A 22,578-nucleotide genomic window follows, 5' to 3' on the forward strand; every position below is an offset into this window, starting at 1 on the left:
GCAGCTTAGGTGGTACAGTGGATAAAGCACTGGCCTTGGATTCAGGAGGTCCTGAGTTCAAATTTGGCCTCAGACACTTGACACGTACTAGCTGTATGACCTTGGGCAAGTCACTTAACCCTCATTGCCCAGCTTGAAAAAGAAATTACTCTTTTCTGTTCATTTATGGATGGGTGGATCAGTTATCTCCATATTTCCTCTTTCTCTTCCCTCACTTATCCCCATTTAACTTCCTAATCTTTCAATCCCTTCCAAAAAGATAATTGTTTCTCTTATTGTAGATGACAGTATTTGGTTCATTGAATAATAATTCAGTTCCTCCTCTTTTAGTTCCCCTTATATCTGTAGCCCCTTAGGTTTTTTGTTTTTTGGGGGTTTTTTTGGTCTTTTAGTGACTTCTCTTTGATCTTTTAGTCCTCTGTTTAATTTCTTTTTTCTTTAAACAATAGCTTATAAATATGAGAAAATTGATTTCATTTCTCATTTAAAAATAATTATATTTACTTTTCTTGTGTTTCTCTTGCTTGAAATGTTTGCCAGTAGATAATTCTGCTTACCAGTGTTTTATTTTGCAGAAATGACTCAAATGTCTTTCTTCTCTTGAAGGTACATTTTTTTCCATTCATGATTAGGATTAGCTTTCTAGTGTGTCTTATTTTGGGTTATAGTTTGAATACCTTTATGTTTTGGAATATATTATTCCAATATCTTTGCTGATTTCTTGTGATAACAGATGAATACTGGGTTATTCAAAGTAGTGTTACTTCATTGCTGAAAGTCCTTTTCCTGACTGCTTGAAAAATTTGTTGTTACTGAAATTGTGAAATTTAACCATGTATAGCTCGGAATTTTAAACATGAAGTTTTTCTCTGGTGCTTATCTATGGTTTTAATCAATTAGCACTTTGGTATCTATATTTAGAAGTTTTGGGTAGATTACTTCTATTATTTCCTGGCACCTGGTATTCATTTTTTTTTTAAAGTATCTATTGGGGGCAGCTAGGTGGAACAGTGGATAAAGCACCAGCCTTGGATTCAGGAGGACCTGAGTTCAAATTTGGCCTCAGACATTTGACACTTACTATCCTGGGCAAGTGACTTAACCCTCGTTGTCATGCAAAAAAGAAAAGAAAAGAAAAGAAAAATGTATCTATCATGTTGTTCTTGGAGATCTGTGCTCTTTATCTCTGTGCATCATATTCTCAAGGTCATTAACTTTGGCTTGTATGGAATTCATATGTTCTTTTGTTTTTGTTTTTTTGAGGGGCAATTGGGGTTAAGTGATTTGCCCAGGGTCACACAGCTAGTAAGTGTTAAGTGTCTGAGGCTGGATTTGAACTCAGGTACTCCTGAATCCAGGGCTGGTGCTCTATCCACTGTGCCATTTAGCTGCCCCCATATGTTCTTTTAAGGTTGTTACCTTTTGTTTCTTTTCTGCCAAATTTTCTTCTACTCTACATTTATGTGTTCCAAATCTGTCATTCTTTCTTTCAGAGCCTCTACTTGTTTGGAAAGATTCCCTGTCATGTCTTTTAAGTTCTGTACCCTGTTATTTGTCTTTTTAAATTCTGTGTTGAGTGCTCTGATTTCTGACCCAATTTTGCTTCTAATATCTTCTAATAAAAATTACACTTATCTTTTAAACCATTCTGGAGTTTCTTGCTGTTGTTCTGTGATCTCTGGTATAGTTTTCTCTTGAAGTCAGTGGAAGGATAGTTCATACTCTCCCCTTGAAGAGGTAAATTATAGAATTATAGGTTTGCATAAGGAAGGAACCTTCAAGGTCAACTAGTCCAACTGTCACATTACAAATGATAAAGCTGAATACCAGAGAGATTAATTGACTAACTCAAGTCATATGGCTAGTAAGCCAAACTTTGAATCCAGTTCTGCCTGCTACTCTCTGATTCAGTTAGTTTAATCACATGTCCAAAACTAACATGAAATATCATCTTGTTAGATATTCAATCATTTCTTTATTGTAGAGATAATGGTTATGAGAGAGTATGAATCCCCACCCTGCTGCCATTAACACAATTCTACTTTTTCCCATACTAATATTTACTGTATAGGGTGACTCCACTATTTTCCCTCTGAAGTAATACATGACTATGATTCATGGAACAACACAAGACTCAAAATGGCAAATCACCTAAAAAACAATGTAAGGGATTAATAGACTATAGTCTTTTCCCAATTATCTAAGAACAAAGAAAAATGTAAAGGACATCATTCAAGTGATATATGACCAGAAAAAAGACAAGCAGGCCAGGTAGTGAGAGTGAAGAATAGAAGATGGGCAGTTTGCATTCTTCACTGGTATGTAAGGCCCCGGAATATTGGGTAGACCTTAGCATTTATGGAAGGACATAGACAAGAGGTGTACAAGATGAGAAAGCATGGGTAGGTTGTGATGTTTACAATGGAATAAGTACCTATATTGATTAAGATCACAAATCCATTAAAGTGTTTAAGAATATTATTCAGGAGAGACCCATTTAACCATGTGATAGTTTTGTTATATCTAGGAAATACCACCAAACTAATAACAGTTCTTATAATTTTGTTAAGGAGCCTACCAATGTCGGGCTGGGCAACAGGAAGATAAAAAGAATGGCCTTGGTCAGACCCTTCGTTATAGGGTCATGGGAAAAGGATCAAAAAGTGAAGAGCTGGAAGGAAAATTTTAGAGATCATCTACTTCACCCCCTCATTTTATAGCTTAGGAAACTGAGGCCCAGAGAGGATAAGTGACTGCTCAAGGTCATGGGCATAAGTGGCAGGTTCAAATCAAGATTAGTTCTTTGATTCTCAATTCAACATTTTTCCCATTGTACCATGTAGGAGACATTCTGATATATGAGGAACTTAAGGGAGACAGGAGGAGAAGGATTCAATTTGAAGAAGAATAAGAAGACTTGAAGTTATTTAATAGCATTTTCTTCTTTGAAGAGGAGTTGATATTCTAAGCAGAACCCAAAGACCTAAATTGTGACACTTTAGGCAAAATGGAAAATCACTCTCATAGTGGGGGATGGGCATGCACCTTGAGGGCCTATTCTCATTGGCTCTTTTTGCTCCATGTAAACCTATGGGTATGGTATATGGGGCAAAGGAATCCTGGGTGATCTTGGGAAAGCTATGTAAACCCTGAGATTTGTAGTCCTTATGTATCTGGAGGGGATAAATCCAAGCTACATCAAGAATCTATTCAGAAGATCAAATGGGAAAATGTAAATAAAAATTCTTTGTAAATCTTAACTGCTATAGAAATGTTAATGATTATTATTATTCTCTTTGACAATTGGAGAAATCTCTATGGGAATATAAATTTAGAGCCAGTGACTAGGTGGTGCAGAGGGTAGAGTGCTGGGCCTGGAGTCAGGAAGACCTGAGTTCAATTTTAGGTTCAGACACTTACTGTGATCCTAGGCAAGTCACTTAACCTCTGTTTGCCTCAATTTCTTCAACTGTAAAATGGGTTGTTGTGAGGATCAAATGAGATAAAGCACTTAGCATGGTATTTGGCACAGAGTAGGTGCTATATAAATGCTTAGTTCCAGGGGCAGCTAGATGGCGCAGTGGTTAAAGCACCGGCCCTGGATTCAGGAGGACCTGAGTTCAAATCTGGCCTCAGACACTTAACACTTACTAGCTGTGTGACCCTGGGCAAGTCACTTAACCCTCATTGCCCCCCAAAACAAAACAAAACAAAAAAATAAATGCTTAGTTCCTTTCCATGCTCCCCTTCCCCTGAAAGAATCTTTAAAGATTACCCAGTCTCACCTCTTCATTTTATGGATGAGGAAACAAGTCAAGAGGGGAAGTACTTTGCCCAAAATCATGCCACATACATGTACTCTGCTATAAAAATAATCTTTGAAAAACTTCGTTTCCTTCTTTTATTTCTTATCAAGGACATTCATTGTATGCGCAATTTGTTATTATAAAGGTTAAATATAATATATATACATATATCTCAGTATCTTAGCTTTCTCTGTCTCTCCCTATAGCCATCATCTATCTATCTATCTATCTATCTATCTATCTATCTATCTATCTATCTATCTATCTATCTATCTATCTATCTATCTGTCTGTCTGTCTGTCTGTCTGTCTGTCTGTCTGTCTGTCTGTCTGTCTGTCTGTCTGTCTGTCTGTGTGTCTGTGTGTCTGTGTGTCTGTGTGTCTGTCTATCTATCTATCTATCTATCTATCTATCTATCTATCTATCTATCTAATTATCTAGTCTATGATCCAATGATAATAGGAGCATTCTTGCCAAGTAGGCATATGGGTTAGTAATTGTTGATGTCTTGGTATGATCCATGAGTTTTCCTATTCTTTTGTAATCTTCTTCCTTGAGATCTCTTGAAAACTGATCTCTGATGATGATTTACAAGTTGTCCATTTCCAGTACACATAATCTGTGCATATTTGGTCAGGGCTAGTTACATTTTCCAACCTGATCTTTTATTTATTTTATTTTATTTTATTTTATTTTATTTTATTTTATTTTTGGTAAGGCAACTGGGGTTAAGTGACTTGCCCAGGGTCACACAGCTAGTAAGTGTTTAAGTGTCTGAGGCCGGATCTGAACTCAGGTACTCCTGACTCCAGGGCCGGTGCTCTATCCACTGTGCCACCTAGCTGCCCCCAACCTGATCTTTTAAAGTGACATTGCCACTTCCTCACATTGTACTTTGGGTACCAAGGTAGTGGAGCCCAAATTTAGTAGTTCCAATATAGTAGCTAATGAGAAGTCACCACAGAAATTCTAGTAGATGTTTTACTTCGTGTCTATTGTCCTCCTTATAGTTTAACACATAGATACTTTTAGGATTGTTTTATCTGATCCTAAGTTCTATGAAGTCTGATATCTTTTTCTTTTTTTTCTTTCTTTTTATCCCCATATAAATATTTTATTATTTTCCAGTTGCATTTAGAGATAGTTTTCAACATTTGTTTTTATAAGATTTCTCATTTCAAATTTTTCTCCCTCCCTCCCCTCTCTCTCCCCTCCCCAAGACAGCAAGTAATCTGATATAGGTTATATATGTACGATCAATCATATTAAACATTTCTGCATTAGTCATGTTATGAGAGAAGAATCAGAGCAAAAAGGAAAAACCTCAAAAAAGAAAAAGAAAAACAATAAAAATAGTATGGTTTGATCTGCATCTAGAGTCCACAGTTCTTTTTTTTTTTCTGGATTTGGAGAGCATTTTCCATCATGAGTCCTTTGGAACTATCTCCAACCATTGTATTGCTGAGAAGAATCAAGTCCTGATATCTTTTTCAATTTTTTTCAGCATCTTGTGAAGTGAGACCATGTGCAATCTTCTGTCATCTCATTCTGTAAAGTTTTGCAAATGAGCTTGAATTCTAAACTTATGCTGTCTTTGGCCACCATCTTTTTGCTGAGTAAATAGACAAGACATTGCCTTGGAAAGATGGTTTTTGGGTCCTTTGCTTCCTTGTTGTTGTGACTTCCATATAAACTAAATTGCCATAAGAAATGGTGACAGTCTATATCTTTAGTTTTGATCATTTCCCAATTTTCATAGTTGAAAACTTATTCCGACAGATCATATTGTGGATGTTATAATTGAGCAGAATGCTTTATCTTTATCATCTCTTAATCTTTATTTTTGTTCTAGCTAATTGATGAGTATTTATTTGGTACTGATCTTGTAGTAGGCACTTATTAGGCATTGGGAGTACAAAGACAAAAAATGTGAAACAATCTTTGCTCTCAATGAGCTAGCAAGTCAATGATGTGATTGTACATAGATGTTTGTGAAATAACATTCATAACCAGTTTTCTCTCTTCTAGGCTAAAGTCAGTGTGTGTGTGTGTGTGTGTGTGTGTGTGTGTGTGTGTGTGTGTGAGAGAGAGAGAGAGAGAGAGAGAGAGAGAGAGAGAGAGAGAGATCCTGTTTGGTACATGCCATAAATAGCACCTTCTGATTTTCATTTTAAAGAAAGCATTAATCATATACAGGGTGAGGCATCTGAATAGTCTCCAAGCAAGACTTCTTAAAATTCTTGATCCTGAAATATACATTTTTCAGCATAGTTTTCACTGTTCTCTCCTGTGCTTGAAATGCTGATTTTAGAGAATCATGTTAAGTGGAATTTTGCTACTTATCCATTCTCAGTGACAGATGATGTCCCATAAGCTGCAATTACTTTCAGGTGATCTGTTTGCTTATGTATATCATGAGTACTACAAGGTGAACTCATTAAGTGTTGTATGGAATGACATTTCTTCCTGTCAGCTTTTCCTGTTGTTGTTGTTGTTGTTTCAGGTCAATGAGGGTTAAGTGACTTGCCCAGGGTCACACAGCTAGTGTCAAGTGTCTGAGGCTGGATTTGAACTCAGGTCTTCCTGAATCCAGGGCCAGTGCTCTATCCACTGTGCCACCTAGCTGCCCCCATCTTGCCAGCTTTTCTAAGGGAGGAGGCAGCATGGCACCGTGGAGGGAAGGCTGGTCCAAAGTTTATATCCTGGTTCTGCCACTTCTGGTGTTACTTTAGGCAAGTCTTTTAACCTCTCTGGGACTCAATTTCTTCATCTGTAAAATGGATTTTTGCCAACTCCTCTAAGTCCTTTATTTGTAGGGGAGGGGGGAGGGCAAGGAGAGAATGGAAAAACTGACTACCATTTAGTTGCAACTTCTTTATGTCTTCTGGTTTATTTATAGTGAGAATGTCAATATAGATTTGATTCAGCTTTCAGACTTTTCCTGGGGCAGATCTGCCTGTATTGGAGAGAAAGTAACTCCTCACCTCAGTCCTCTAGAGAGACTTCTAAACAGACCCTAGTGGACTTTATCTCATCCACATTCACCCACAAGTACCTTAGGATCTCACCAAGACAGGCATCTTTCTATTTACCCAGAATGTACATCCTACTTACCATCTCTTGTGGAGGAACAATAATTAACTCAACTTTACTACTGCTATGGAGAGCATCATGACAATCTATTGCCCTATGGATCCACAAGACACATTGAAGTTCTGCAGTGTCAGGGATGATACTTTTATCTGTGCCTCTCTCCTAATGCTTTCTATTGTGTGTCTGCCCACTTTGCCCATGGAAACAGTATTTGTAGGAGAATGTATCCCAGGTGTATAGGGAGATATTTCTGCTTATTTTTCTTATTAAGCCATTTCAGTAAACACTGTTGCTTTGAGCTGTGCCCTTTGTTTGATTATTGATGGTGAAAAGATCAGTAGGGGTTTGTGAGCTCTGTTTTTTAGGAGTGTGGACCTACAGAGTGTATTGAACTAGGGGTAGTAGTCCCCTGGAGGACTCAATCTGTGAGTGCAAATTGGGTAGCATACCAGAAAAGGGTGCTACAAAATTATGATTGTTCTCTTGAAATAGATAGGCTCACTGGTCACTGGAAAAACATTGACCATTAGCATATCATCTAACATTTATTGTTTTAAATGGTCTAAAAATGGTGATTCTTACCACTCTCTGCCTACCTCCTATTGTTTTTGCCACTTTGCCAGTGGTATGACAGAAGTGGAGGACTGAGAACCATTCTGTATTTTAATCTGTTTCATGGGCTGCTCTGGTCAAAAAATTAATCTCCTAATCTTTTAACACTTCTGGTGATGAGCTAAAAGTCATGGGTCCCAGGGAACCTCTCTGTACTTAGTGAGGCTGGCTCTTGGGCAGCAGATAAGAATCTTTGCTGGGACCATACTTGGAGTCTTGACAGCTTGGTAGAACCTGCCAGAGGTGATGTTCTTCTGGTTAAACCCTTGAAAATTCTTGCCACCTTTATGTCAAAATAAGGGTCTAGAGAAAGACCTTTGTTGAGTATAGTAGCTTACATATTCATGGTTCTTTAGTGTTTGTAAGGTACCTTTATATGCCTTATCTAATTGGATCCTCACAACAGTCCTATGAGAGAGATAGTTCAAATGGCATTATCTCCATTTACAGATGAGGAAACTGAAGCTGAGAGGTCAATTACTTAGCCACAGTCACACAGCCATTAAATGTTAGGACTAGAAGATACAGACCCGGTACAGTTGCAATATATTGAAACTTTTATTATTATCTAGACTGGCTACAGGGCAACATTCCCCCACAAGTTCCATCAGCCCAAACTTGGTCAACTATACTCCTCTCTCACCCTGCCTAAATTATTCTTATTTCAATCCCCTTCCTTTCTTCTCCTTACCTCTCCTTACCCCTCCCTGTACAGGGATGCCCTATTTTCCCTCCCCAATCCTAACTATTCCTTGCTTTTAACTAGACACTGGCCTCTCCCCAGCCAATACCCATGAACCAACAACACCACCCCCCCTTTCAGGATGCTCTTTCTGTCCAGTGCACAGTGTGTCTTCTGCTGACTCAGTAGTATGTCTCCTTCTCCACCCAGCCTGTTAAAGAGAGAAAGCCAGGATTAACTGGATTAGCAGTGCCTGGTGAGGGTGACTCTTCCAGTTAGCTTGGGTCAGCAAGGAATGCCTGGAAAAATAGGGATGGGAGAACAAGATGGAGGCGAGGAATAGGGTTGCAGGTCTAAGAGCCACAGGACACAGAAATATGTGGGTGTATGCATTTGTATGGGTATGTGTGTTATGGGATAGCAGACTGCCATCTGGTAAGGTAAAGAACCTGAGGCAACAGGACATAATAGTCAGGGGGCTATGAAATAGTGGAGCAGGTTCAGGTCTAGGGGAAGACTTACCACCAGGGTTGTGCCGAATTAAATATCTTCGGCTCTCATCATAGACAAGGATAAGGACAGAGTAGGGGAGGGCACAGAACCACCAACTTAGTCTACGGGAAATAAGAGTATGATTAGTAAATTGTAATCTGATACCCTGGTTATCAGAAGAGTGAGGAAAACACAGGGATACCGGTAGCCTTTATGGGGCAAGAGAAAAACTGAGATTCTCTTCATTTCCCAGAACAATAATTCAGACCTAGAAAGTAAGTGTGTGTGTGTGTGTGTGTGTGTGTGTGTGTGCGCTCGCGCGCGCGAGTGCTCACACTTGCACCCATGAATGCACAGAGGGAGTCCAAACAGAGTTAGTCTGGCTGTTAGATGGATTTATATTTGTATCTTAAGGAAACCAGTGTCAAACTATTCATACTATGCATACATAATATGCAGGAAAAGACACGAATATTCCAAGAAGTTTTCACACGCAGATGTTGTTTGTCCTCTGTTCTCAAAGAGGACCATGACATCAGGAGGTGTTGTCATGACTTGCACTGAATTGGAATTAAGTGAGGGAGGGCTGCGCAAGGTCACCAACCTCACTCTCTCCTCCAGAGCCATCTGGGTCCAGTGGCAAGATATACATCAGGATGACTGGAGATGGCCCTGGATGTTTAAGGCAATTGGGGTTAAGTGACTTGTCCAGGGTCACACAACTAGTAAGTGTCTGGGGTGAGATTTGAACTCAGATCCTCCTGACTCCAGGGCCAGTGCTCTATCCACTGTGCTGCTTAGCTGCCCTTTCAGGTACAGATGTGTACATAATGACTACACAAAGATAGCAAGTAGTTATAGACCCTAGCCCCATATAGGTCTGAAATTAAGCCAAAGAGGAAAAAGGTCAGGATTAAAGAGAAATATTTTGCTTTGACTTCAATAAATATAGCCAGTACTCAATTTTTGATAGGACTTGGAATTTTAATATATTAATATAATTATATTAATAATTATATAATTGTATTATACATTATATATTGTAATTATAAAAACAGTCCCAATAAGGAATAGTGATAATCTCTGTTATGTGTATAACCTCCCCAAAACCCTACTCCAAAGCTTCACCATGGCATAGAAGTGACCTTGGGATCACAAAGGTTATTATGCCAAGTGAGCACAGCCTCTGGCAAGTCCTAACATGCAGGAAGTTTTAAGTACAGTCAGAAAATCACAGAACTTCAGCATTTAAGGTGATTTCAGTGTCCACCAAGCTCAACCCAGGTAAGGCTCTGTCCTAGGTGCTCTCCTCCCTTCTTTCCAATCTCTTGCCACACATGGTGATCTGTCCAGCTCCCATGGGCTGAAGGGTCATCCCCAAGCAGATGACTCCCAAATCTAGAGAGCCACCCCTAGTCTCTCTCCTTAGCTCTTGTATGCAACCAATTGAATATTTCAAACTAAATGTCATGAAGGAATCTCAAATTTAACATATCCAAAACTGAAGACATTATCTTTCCTCCTAAAACCTACCCATTTTCTGACCTTTTCTATATCTGGAGAGAACTCTGCCACCCATCTTTTGACCTGGTTTTGCAACTTCAGTGACATTTTTGTCTATTTCTTGACAACCTCTGTCTAGAAGTTGACTGATGTGAGCTTAAGAGTAGCCAGATGTTACACATGATTTCTTATCCTCCCTCAGCCCACGTATGCAACATAATGTTTCTGCCTTTCCAACATGGGTAACATCTGTCCTCTTCTCTCTATCCACATGGCCACCACCCTAATTCAGGTTCCCATCACCTCTCTAATGGACTATGGCAAAAGCCTCCTAATTGGACTCCTTTCCTCAAGTCTCTCTTCTTTTCAATTCACCCCCCTTACATCTGCCAAAGTGATTTTTGCCAGAGACTAACCATGTCAATAATTCTGGTAAGCTCTTATTGTTCTCCAGGATCAAATTTGGGCTACTCCCTTTAAAAAGCCTTTAAAACCTGACTTCAACCTGCCTTTCCAACTTAATTATATGTTAGTCCCCTTCTCACACTATAAAGTCTAGTCAAACTGTCCTTGCTTTTCTTTATATATAGCACTGTCTCTCTTTGCCCTGGTTGTCCCTATGCCTGTAATATCCACCACACTTCCTTCTTTTCAAATCCCCGGTTTCCTTCAAAACTTTGCTCAAGTCCACCTTCTGCAGGAAGCTTTTCCTGATCTATCTCAGATACTACTGTGACCCCTCCTCCCCAATTTGCCTCACATTTATTTTCTACATATTTTATGTATGTTTATTTATACCTTTTCTCTTCCAATGGAATGTAAGTTCCTTGAAAGCAGGAGTTTTTCATTTTTGTCTTTGTATCCCCAGCACCTATCATGATGCCTAACCCATAGTAGGTACTCAATAAATGCTTATTGTTTGATTTCTTGATTGACAAGTGGTCAACCATTCTCGATTTCCAATGAGGGAAAACCAACCACTTCTCTGGGGAGTCCATTCCACTTCTGGACAGCTCTCAATTGTTAGGAATTTTTCCTGATATTGAATCCAAATTTTCCTTTTTCAACTTCTACCCTTTTTCCTGTTTCTGTCCTTTAGATCCAAACCCACCTAAGTGTATAATGGTACAGTCCACATCTTTCCATTTTCTCTTCAAGAATAGCATGACATACTTTGTCAAGAGCTTCACTAAAATCTAGGTAATTATATCTACATTTTTCCCCTTGGTTAGCAGTTTAGTATCCCTGTCAAAAAAAGAAATAAGGTTAGTCTGGCAAGACCTATTTTTGATGAAGTCATGCTGGCTTTTTGTAATATTTCCCTACTTAGATTTCACCAACTGGCTCTTTAATATTCTATTCTAGATTTTTTTCCAGGAATAGAAGTCAGCTCTCTAGCCTATAGTTTGAAGACTCTGTTCTCTTCTTTTTTTTTGAAAATTGAGACATTTACCCTTCTCCAATTTTGTGGTGCCTTTCCCATTGCCCACAATCTTTTAAATATTAGTGACAATAGAGGGGCAGCTAGGTGGTTCAGTGGATAAAGCACTGGCCCTAGATTCAGGAGGACCTGAGTTCAAATGTGATCTCAGACACTTGACACTTATTAGCTGTGAGACCCTGGGCAAATCACTTAACCCTCATTGCCCTGCAAAAAAAAAAAAAATATTTCCAACAGTAGCTTAGCAATCGTATCTGCCAATTCATTCTGTATCAAAGGATATAGTTAATCTAGACCAGGTGAATTTAATTCATCAAAGGCAACCACATGATCTCTTACTAACCCCTTGTTCATAATGAACTCTTAATTATTTTGATTTTGTTGTTTCTAGAGTAAAGGTCACTCTAGACAGAGAAAATAGAAAAAATTAGAAATGAGCAGCACTTCCTTCCCTTTTATTTGTTATTGTCAACCCATCTACCCCAAACGACAGTCCTATCCCTTCTTTGCTCTTTTTTTTCTTCCAATATAGCTTAAAAAATTCCAATCTCTTTGTCCTTAGCCTCCATCATCAACCTCAATACATTCACAGCTTTAACACTCCTGATACTATTTTTACAGGACTTTGCTATACCCACATTCATCCTGTCGTTCTTGCTTCCATCTTTTGGAAATTCTTTTAAAAATATTTAGTTGGTAAATTCCCTGTGCATTTACATCTTTAGACAACTGCTATGCCCCTCTTCCCTGCCTCCCAAATTTGAAATGTTTCCCTTTGTGTCTTTAGAATTTAATTCCTGAGCATTTTTTATTCCTTCTGTGCTGACTTCACCAGGGGACTTTCACTCCATGGAATCCTACCTACCTTTTCTCTAGACCCTTGAAATCTGCTTTCCTCAGGTCTAGGGGACATGGAAGACTAAGGCCAGATTTCTTCTCTATCACAAACTCAAGCAGTGGTCACTTCTCCTAAAGTTCCTATCATTTCCTCTCCAGAAATCAGTTCTTCCCTAACAGTGAGAATCGGCTCCAAAATCAAGTCCCCCCCACCCCCACCCCCACCCCTACACACCTTGTTGATTTCTCCACCTTTTAAAGAATGAAATTATCATCAAGGCAAGTCGAGAAGTTGTCAGCTGTTCTGTTAGAGGGAGTTCCAGCAGATGTCTGGCTAATTTGAAGTCTACCATCAATATTACATAATGCCTCTGTACCAATCTCTGATGTTTCCAAAACTGCTCCTTTCTGAAGTAAATGCCAATGACAAAATCACTTCTATTTCTTCCTCCACTGGTCTTTACTCAACTGCTCTGCATTATGTTTCTCCCCTATGCTTCCTGGATTTCTTCATATGAGTATAACTTTTGAATATATACTACTTTTTTTTTGGTGAGGCAATTAGGGTTAAGTGACTTGCCCAGGGTCACACAGCTAGTAAGTGTCAAGTGTCTGAGGTCTGATTTGAACTCAGGTACTCCTGAATCCAGGGGTGGTGCTTTATCCACTGCGCCACCTAGCTGCCCCTCCTATACTATCTTTTAGAAAGCTATTCTGTTTCTTTAGAATAAGGCATGCCTATCCAGAATTATACTCTTACCATGGTGTTTTATCCCATCAAATATCTGCGATAGCAACAATATCAAATTTAGCTCCTTTCATTAGGACCTCTAGTTCTTCTTGCTTTGGATGTGTGAGGACATCATATTTTTTATTTTTTTTTATTTTTTTTGGTGAGGCAATTAGGGTTAAGTGACTTGCCCAGGGTCACACAGCTAGTAAGTGTTAAGTGTCTGAGGCCGAATTTGAACTCAGGTACTCCTGACTCCAGGGCGTGAGGACATCATCTTAATAATACTCCGTGGATTTCATTGTCTATAATCTTATGGATGTCTTAACTGCTTTTCTTCCTTTATTGTAGCCATAATCTTAAGAATCTAGTTTCATAGTTACACAAAATCGGTCATCTCTCATTCCCATTCCTTTAAATTAAACCGCTTTTGATTAGATCTGTAAGACACCCCACATAGAATTCTTTTGAATTTTTCCTAAGCATATTCTATCTCTGACCATGAATCTGTTATTTGTATATTTTACATTGTGTTCCACAGTCTAAATTCCATTCTGAGGCAATATTTTCTTAGTAAACAACTATTTACTGTTTTTGTTTTTTTTTGCTGGGCAATGAGGGTTAAGTGACTTGCCCAGGGTCACATAGCTAGTAAGTGTCAAGTGTCTGAGGCTGGATTTAAACTCAGGTCCTCCTGAATGCAGGGCTGGTGCTTTATCCACTGCGCCATCTAGCTGCCCCAACTATTTACTTTCCAAATAAGTTTTTCTCTTCTGTACGCTTTGCCTTCTCTTGTGGTTTCTCAGTGATAGACAGTATCTATTATACTATTATAGATAGTACCCATTTTCTGAGGATCAGCATAGTTAAGTATGGAGAACCTTATCAGTAGTAAGCTGGCTAGTAGGTGAAGAATTCATCAGGCATGGTAACTCATGAAACAAAGGAAAATACAAAATGCCTCTTAATATTCTTTTTACTTTGATGATCACAGAATGGCAGAAACAACAGAGGCTATTATTGATACTGCAAAATGGGAAATTGGTAAAGGGACATCAAAAAGACTATCGCTGTTTCATTTCTTTTCTTTTCTTTTTTTTTTTTTGCGGGGCAATGAGGGTTAAGTGACTTGCCCAGGGTCACACAGCTAGTAAGCATCAAGTGTTCCCGTCCAGATTTGAACTCAGGTCCTCCTGAATCCAAGGCCGGTGCTTTATCCACTGCTCCACCTAGCTGCCCCCCATCACTGTTTCTTAATTAAGTTTAACTCAAATAAATGTATTGCCACAATGAGGTGAAAAGATCCTAGAAACCGCTGTTGTCAGTAAATGTTTATCTCTTTGTCAAGAAGAAAAATAGGATGGCCAAGAACTGACTGGTTCAGAATATAAACTCATTTGTAAAACTTATGGAGAGAGGACATTTGAAGATCATGATTAGCATTGCTTCATTTAATATTGAGCAGGATTAGAAGGAAAAACAAATTTACAGAAAACTTGGAAGAGATCCAAGTAAGCCTTATCCTCCTGAGAGTATTTAAGGATCAAACTCAAATAAATACAACAAACAGAAGAAAAACAGAAAAGATCTGTCAAAATTACTAAAGAAAAAAGTTTTCACATTCGGAGGCCAACATCATAGTTTCCAAAATGCAGCATATGAGAGTAGAAATACTATTAAAGAAAACAAAGATGGATAGCAAACACTTATCAGAGAAATCTAATTCAAAGATAGAGAGAGCACCATTCCTAGACTACTCAGAGGAGGCCCATGCTGGAGGTGACATGGTTTTGGGGGTATTGAGGTCTCAATTTTTTTTTGGAAAAGCAATCGGGGACAAGTGATTTGCCCAGCATCACACAGCTAGTAAGCATTAAGTGTCTGAGGCCAGATTTGAACTCAGGTCCTCCTGATTCCAGGGTTGGTGTTCTATCCACTTGCCACCAAGCTGCCTCAAAATCTCAGTTCTTAAGCTGTCTGAAAGAAGGAAAGATTCAAAATGTTTGGGAAAGGGGCAGCTAGGTGGCGCAGTGGATAAAGCACTGGCTCTGGATTCAGGAGTACCTGAGTTCAAATCCAGCCTCAGACACTTGACACTTACTAGCTGTGTGACCCTGGGCAAGTCACTTAACCCCCATTGCCCCTCAAAAAAAAGAAAAAAAAACAAAACCAAAATGTTTGGGAAAAAAATAACAGATGCTATTACTATTAAAAAAAGACAATCAACAAAATGTCAGCCTCATATGCTTAATTTTTGATTTTTATAAAACTTTTGTGAGAATACACACATATTGAGGGTATCCTTGTATCTTTGGTGAAGTTATGAGAAAGGAACAGGAAAGCTTGTACAAATGGCATTCTAGTAATGGAGCAAGGGAGGAGTCAAGATGATGGAATAGCAGGAAGCTAAACAGTGAGCTCCCTCCCCAGACTCCTCCAAATAGATCTAGAAAATGCACTAAGAAAAAAGCCACAGTGAGTCACTTTTTCAGCCTTGCTGCCATAAAGAAACAGAGGAGTCTGTTGACTCTGGGGAAATGTCTATCCATGGAGCATTCCAATATGGGGAGAGGCTGGGTGCTAGGACAGGAAGAGGTCCCAGACCCATTCCAGGATATAGTAGGGTGTGGGAACAGGTGCCAACCATCAGTTTTGTTGTTCACTATCCAGTTTTGGGGCATAGATCCAAGACTAACTGTGGAAGGAGATCTACATCCAGGGGTGTTCAAAAGCAAATAGTAGCAGTGTGACTGACCTCAGAAACAGCAGGGTTTCAGTTTCAACTTCTACCCCAGGGGTCAGCAAATTATTCTTCTTTTATGGGCTGTACAAAACCAGGCAGGGTTTGGACTGGATTTGGCTCATGATCTATAGTTTGTGGAATTCTTTCTTATCTCAGTATAAAGACTGCTGAGGAATAAGCAGGACAGAAATCCCAGACTAAAGGTGAGTCAGGTTCTGTGCCCTCAAAACTAGTTAGAACTTCCTAGCTAGCTGATAGGGGCCGAGCTGTGTGGTAGTCTACTGTTGCTCAGGTCCAAACTCAAAGCAGGGACTTATAGAACTCAGACTAGGAAGGCAAGAATCAGACTTTGTCTTGTATTAGACCACTTTAGGAGCACTGACAGCTTGCAGATCCCTAGCCTGAGCTGATCCTGGAACAAACCTACAAGAAAGCAGCAACAACAGGGCTAGCCCAGACCTTTTCTCCAAAAATGTGAAGAGCTAGGCCTTAACATCAAGTCCAAAGTCAGGAAGCAGGCTGGAAGAAGGAGCAAACAAAGAAAGAATTCCACCATAAAAAAAAACCTATTACGGTGACAGGGATGATTAAGATATAAACCCAGAGGAAAATAATGACTCTAAAACATCTGTAAGCAAAGCCCAAATGAAAAATGTAGCTTGTGTACAAATTCAATTAGACTTGCTGAAAGACATGAAGCAAGAGTTGAAAAAAAGAATTAAAATATTTTTATAAATGAAATGAGAGTTCCAAAAGAAAAAAAGTTTGCAAAGAAATGAAAGTTGTGGAAGAAAGGATTGGAAAGGGAATTAGGGGCAGCTGGATGGCACAGTGGATGGAGCACCGGCCCTGGAGTCAGGAGTACCTGAGTTCAAATCCGGCCTCAGACACTTGACACTTACTAGCTGTGTGACCCTGGGCAAGTCACTTAACCCCAATTGCCTCACTAAAAAAAAAAAAAAAAAAAAAAGAAAGGGAATTAACAACCTGGTATGAGAGGTAGAAAGGAACAAATTCCATGCCCAAGCAGCAAACTACATGAAAATTAGAATGGACCAAGAGAAGCCAACAACTGCATGAGACAGCAAGAATTTTTTTTTTTGGTGGGGCAATGAGGGTTAAATGACTTGCCCAAGGTCACACAACTAGTAAGTGTCAAGTGTCTGAGGCTGGATTTGAACTCAGGTACTCCTGAATCTCGGGCCAGTGCTTTATCCACTGCACCAGCTAGCTGCCCCCAACCACAAGAAATATTAAAACAAAGTCAAAAGACTGAAGAAAAAATAGAAGAAAATGTAAGTTATTTCATAACAAAAAGAACCAAATTGGAAAATAGATCAAGGAGAAAAGATTTAAGAATGAAATCACTGGACTACTTGAGTATCATGACTAAAAAAAGAACTTAGGCTTTATAATTCAAGAAATCTTAAAAGAAAACTGCCTAGATCTCTTAGAATCAGAGAGTAAAGTAGAAATAGAAAGGATTCACTAGTCACCTCCTGAAAATGAAAATGAAAACCTCAAGGAACATTATAGCTAAAATCCAGAGCTTCCAGATCAAAGAAAAATGCAGTAAGTGGTCAGAAGAAAGAATTCAAATGTTGAGGAGCCATAGTCAAGATCACACTGATTTAGGGGCTACCACTCTTAGAAAGTGAATGATAAAGTACTAATCAAGAATAAACTGCTTTCGTTCTATTATGGGAAGATGATACATGTGTCCCCTTTGAACCTTATCATCATTAGGGGTCATAGAGGAAGTCTAATTATACAAGGCCAGATAGTCATTCTGTTATATTTTGAAGATATTAAGGGAATAATGGAAAAAGATGGGCTCCACTGGAGATGGGGAAACCTGGGAAGAATTGTTTGAACTGATGTAGAGTGAAGCAAACAGAGCCAGGAGAACAATGTATATAATGGTGACACTATGGTAAAGACAAACAACTTTGGTTTTTTTTTGTTTTTTGTTTTTGTTTTTTGGTGGGGCAATGGGGGTTAAGTGACTTGCTCAGGGTCACACAGCCAGTAAGTGTCAAGTGTCTGAGGCTGCATTTGAACTCAGGAATTCCTGAATCCAGGGCTGGTGCTTTATCCACTGTGCCACCTAGCCGCCCCCAACAAACAACTTTGGAAGAACTAGAAACTGTGATCCACCAAGGTTCCAGAGACTAATGATGAAACATGCTACCTGCCTTCTGAGAGGTGAAGGACTCACAGAATAGAATGAAACCAATTTTTTTTTGGACATGGCTAACTCAGGAATTCATTTTGCTTGATTGTATATGTTTGTCACAGGGGCTTTGTTTTTCTTTCATTCTCAGTTGGAGGTGGGGGATAGGTTGGGTTAGGAGGGAAAGAAAGTGATTTTTGCCGATTGGACAAAGATATAAACATTTTAAAAAAAGATATTCTACAGTGAGCAACACCATTATACTCACACAATTCATTGAAAGTTAAAAGAGAGTAGACATATGGTGGTGCATGCCTGTAATCTGTACCACCAGGAAAACCGAGGTTGGTGGATTGCTTAAGTTTAAGAGTTCTGTGCTGCAGTATACTAAGCCAGGATCACAAGAGGAGAAGCCTAGATGGAGCAGTGGAGAGAGTGCCATGCCATGGGAGTCAGGAAGACTAATCTTTTTGAGTTCAAATTTGGCCTTAGACACTTATTATCTGCGTGAACCTAGTCAAATCACTCAGTTCGGTTTGCCTCATTTTCCTTATCTGTCAAATGAGCTGGAGAAGGAAATGGCAAACCACTCTGGTATCTTTGCCAAGAAAACCCCAAATAAGGTTAAGAAGAATTGGACATGACTAATAACAACATGTGCCAGGCACTGTGCTAAGTGCTGGGGATAAAAAAAAAAAAAGAGGCAAAAGTCAGTTCCTACCCTCAAGGAGCTTACAATCTTTTATTGCTATTTTTGGGGTTATTGTATCAGGAACCCTGTGAGCTTAATGTCTTTCCAAGGAGCTTACAATCTAATGGGGGAGACAACATGCAAACATATATATATATATACAAAGCAAGGTATATACAGGATAAATAGGAAATGATTAAAAGAGGGAAAGCATCTGTAGAAGGTAGAATTTCTTCCTCATTTGTTTCTGTGCTTACCAAGCTAAACTTATGCTACAAGAAGCAACATGGAGGAGTGGAAAGGAGGCTAGACTTGGAGAGACCAAAGTTCAGCTACCTGTGACACTAGCTATGTGACCATGGGCCAGTCACCTAACATTTCTGAGTTAGAGTTGCCTCATCTGTAAGACAGTGATGATATTTGTAGTATCTAGCCTCTAGGATTTGTTTTGAGGATCAAACAAAATAAACCATGTACTTTGCACATCTTAAAGCACTCTATGCTGCTGAGCAGAGCTTGCATTTGACTCCAAAATCCAGTATTCTTGCCAAGCAGATCTGTGCCTATTGTGCTGGTGCCTCTGTGTTCCAGGGTGAGCCCCACTCAGAGGCCAGATGTGAGTCTCTTCTTCTTCTTCTTTTTTTTTGGTGAGGCAATTGGGGTTAAGTGACTTGCCCAGGGTCACACAGCTAGTGTCAAGGGTCTGAGGTCGGATTTGAACTCAGGTCCTCATGAATCCAAGGCCAGTTCTCTATCCACTGTGCCAACTAACTGCCCCTGTGAGTCTCTTCTTGACCACTGATCCTTTGACCCCTGCACTACGCTGATTAATGACTCTAGGCTCTATGTGAGCTCGTGTTTTTTGAATACATGTTCTCTCATGCCTAAATTGCCTTATTTTGCTTTTGTATATATTCATATGTGTACATGTTGTTTTCCAGATAGAATCTGATGCCCTACTTGAGGACAAAGGCTGTTTTATGGTTATTTTTTTTAATCCCCATTGCTTATAATAGTACCTGACATATAATATAGAGATAAGGATTAGAACTGGGATTTCACTAGTGTAATGAACTCTCAGGGAAGGGATGTCTTTCTACGATGCAGGTTGATACATCCTTTGCAATTCAACGGGTCTTGGCGAGTTGCCTAGAGTAAAGCTTCTTAAAGTGTGGTTCGCGATTCTCATGGGGGTCATGTAAAAATTTGGCAGTAAATGTTTGATTTTATATATTTTATATACCTATGTACCTAGGGATGCATAAAAATTTCTCAGGTGAAAAGGGGTTTTGAGTTGAAAAAGTTTAAGAAGCTCTGCCCTAGAGTACTGAGAGCTTAAATGATTTGGTCAGGGTCACACTGCCAGGATGTGTCAGAGAACAGAGACTTGAACTTGTCTTCCCGGTATAGTTTCCCTTTCACCCTGCCCTCAATACTCACTTGAGTGGGTACATTCGAAGGGCAATATCCATGCCTGGGCAGTAGGACAGAAAAACTGCCAGAAGTGTCTCTTCTATTAACCCAAAGATCAAGACCTTGTTTCTAGGAAGGAAAGGCACATGGGTGTGATGTAGGAATGGAGAAGAGAGTGGGCAAGAGGGGTGGGACTCCCGGGAAGGAGGATGAGAATGGAAATTCAGAGTTGGGTGGTCCAGGGTGGGTAAGCCAAGAACAGCCTGAGAGCTGGCCCTTCTGTGTGTGGCCCAGCAGTCAGCTATCTTGATAGAGCTATGGAGGCTTGAAATGCTTGTGTAGTGGGAAGCTCACGTCATGCCCTGTTGGAAGACAGAGTTTCTACGGGTCTTGGAGACGATGAGGTCAGTCCATTGCACCTCTACAATGCTGATGAAGAAGGCCGTTTGGCATGTGAACTCTACCACCTTTCGCTGCTCATAGGTCTGGAAAGATCAGAAGGGACAGTTGAAGTCATAGGGGAGAGTTTATGGAGAGGAGCAAATAGAGTCTGAGAAGAGTGTGAAATGACTGGGGAGGGTTGGGTTAGAGAGGAGGCATCAAGGAGTGAGTTGGCCTCATCTAAACAAATACCTTTAGGACATTTCAAAGGTGAGTGACTTTATACCCAGCTATACAAGGATTACAGAAGCGTGGGACAGAAATGGGCCTGGCCCTTAGGGCAACAATTCTTTAATTCCAGTTTTAGGACTCTATAGAGCATCTCTAATTATTTGTAGTGGGTGGGTGTTTCTAAAAAATTCCTTAAGTAAAATCAACTCTATTTCCATTTAATTTATAAAATAAATGCCGTATAGCTCTTTGAGGATGAAGAGGAGGATGCTTATATTTCAACTTAATAAAGGGGGATCACTGGCACAGAGAGTCAAAGCAAAGTGTCCAGACATGCAAATATGTATACGTTAAAATATTTATGTATGTCTGTGTCTGTGCATCTCTCCCATACACACAGAATGGGTTAGTGGCTCTGTTCTAACTCTATTGAGTTTGTTGATGGATGACCCCTATGTAGAGGCATCCTTTAGGTTCTGAGAAGTTCAGGATTGGGGATGTGAAGGTTGGGATGCTGAGAAGCTAAACATATTGTGGTGGAATTTTTATCTTGTGGGATCTGATGTAAAGAGAAAAAGCATATGGATTTCAAGGGGAGGAAGCACAAGGAGACCAAAGGGTTCTAGTGCTGGTCCCTGAAGTCTTGGCTGGGAGCCAAAGGAAGATGAGCCATCAGAGAGAACCACCAGTGACAAAGGGGAGAGAGACAAAGTCTCCTGGGCCCAAGGGAACAGATAAACTCAACAGAACTAGAGCAGAGAACAAACAATTGGCATTGGCATAGAGAAGTTCAATGGAAACACTAGAAGAATATTATAGAAATATACTGGGCGTTGAGGTCAGTTGGAAGGGAGGCAGTGGAGGAAAGACGTTGTTCCTAGTGATCTCGATGCCCTTATTCTCCCATGCCTTCCCATCTCCTTTCTCCTCTCCATCACTGTTCCCAGTTCACTCACCCACTGCTGTCCATAACAATCTTCCAGGTCATTGATAAACGAATTGTCCCACTTAACCCTGAGGCCCAGCAGAAATAAGGGCCAGAAACCATTCTCTGCCATGATCACAAAGTAAGTGAAGAAGCCAGCCAAAGATTGGATTATCCCTGTGGGAAATTAGAGGCAAAGGAGAAAGGGCTTGGTCAGAGAAGGAAGGAAGACAGAGTCTAGAGAGAGGACAGTAGGAAAAAATACAGATATCAGAACCCTGGGTGACAGAAACTTTGATGTTATAGTCCCAGGAAATGTGGAAGAGTCAGAAGCTTCTTGAGTTCTGGCAGGATCCACTATTCTTTCAACTTGAGTGACTCTTCAATCTGTATTTCATCTCTATCTTCTACCTAGATTTTAGCCTTGATTTCTCCTTATCTTCCCACATTTAGTCAGTCACCAAGTCTCACTGGGATTTTTCACAACCCTTTCGATTCCCAGAACCTCCACCTCATTACCTCAAACCTCAACTATTAAGGTAGCTTCCTATAGTTATACCTTTCTCCAGTCTCTCCACCGCTTCTGCAATCCAATCATACACATTATCCTTCCTAAAATGCTACCACTGTCCAATTATAAAATAGAATTGCTTTGCATTTCCTATTGGATGAAGTTGAGACTCCTTAGCTGGGCATTAAAGACCTTCCATAATTTGACTCTTATCTTTTTTTTTTTTTTTTTTGCAGGGCAATGAGGGTTAAGTGACTTGCCCAGGGTCATACAGCTAGTAAGTGTCAAGTGTCTGAGGCTGGATTTGAACTCAG

General features: G+C 39.7%; 1 protein-coding gene across 1 annotated transcript in view; it reads right to left on the minus strand.

Moving 5' to 3' along the window:
- Positions 1–8,159: 8,159 nt before the first annotated feature.
- The window catches only part of LOC122754097 (sodium/potassium-transporting ATPase subunit alpha-4-like), a 57,786-nt gene continuing 43,367 nt past the window's right edge, over positions 8,160–22,578 (minus strand). Inside the window, exons 18-22 of the mRNA XM_044002143.1 lie at positions 21,785–21,930; positions 20,571–20,701; positions 20,244–20,345; positions 8,716–8,807; positions 8,160–8,404 (exon numbers count right to left, since the gene is read on the minus strand). Of these exons, the coding sequence (XP_043858078.1) occupies positions 8,376–8,404; positions 8,716–8,807; positions 20,244–20,345; positions 20,571–20,701; positions 21,785–21,930 (500 nt within the window). The 3' untranslated portion in view covers positions 8,160–8,375. The remainder of the gene's footprint in view (positions 8,405–8,715; positions 8,808–20,243; positions 20,346–20,570; positions 20,702–21,784; positions 21,931–22,578) is intronic.

Source organism: Dromiciops gliroides, chromosome 4 (assembly GCF_019393635.1).
Source record: "Dromiciops gliroides isolate mDroGli1 chromosome 4, mDroGli1.pri, whole genome shotgun sequence".
NCBI classification, from domain to species: domain Eukaryota; kingdom Metazoa; phylum Chordata; class Mammalia; order Microbiotheria; family Microbiotheriidae; genus Dromiciops; species Dromiciops gliroides.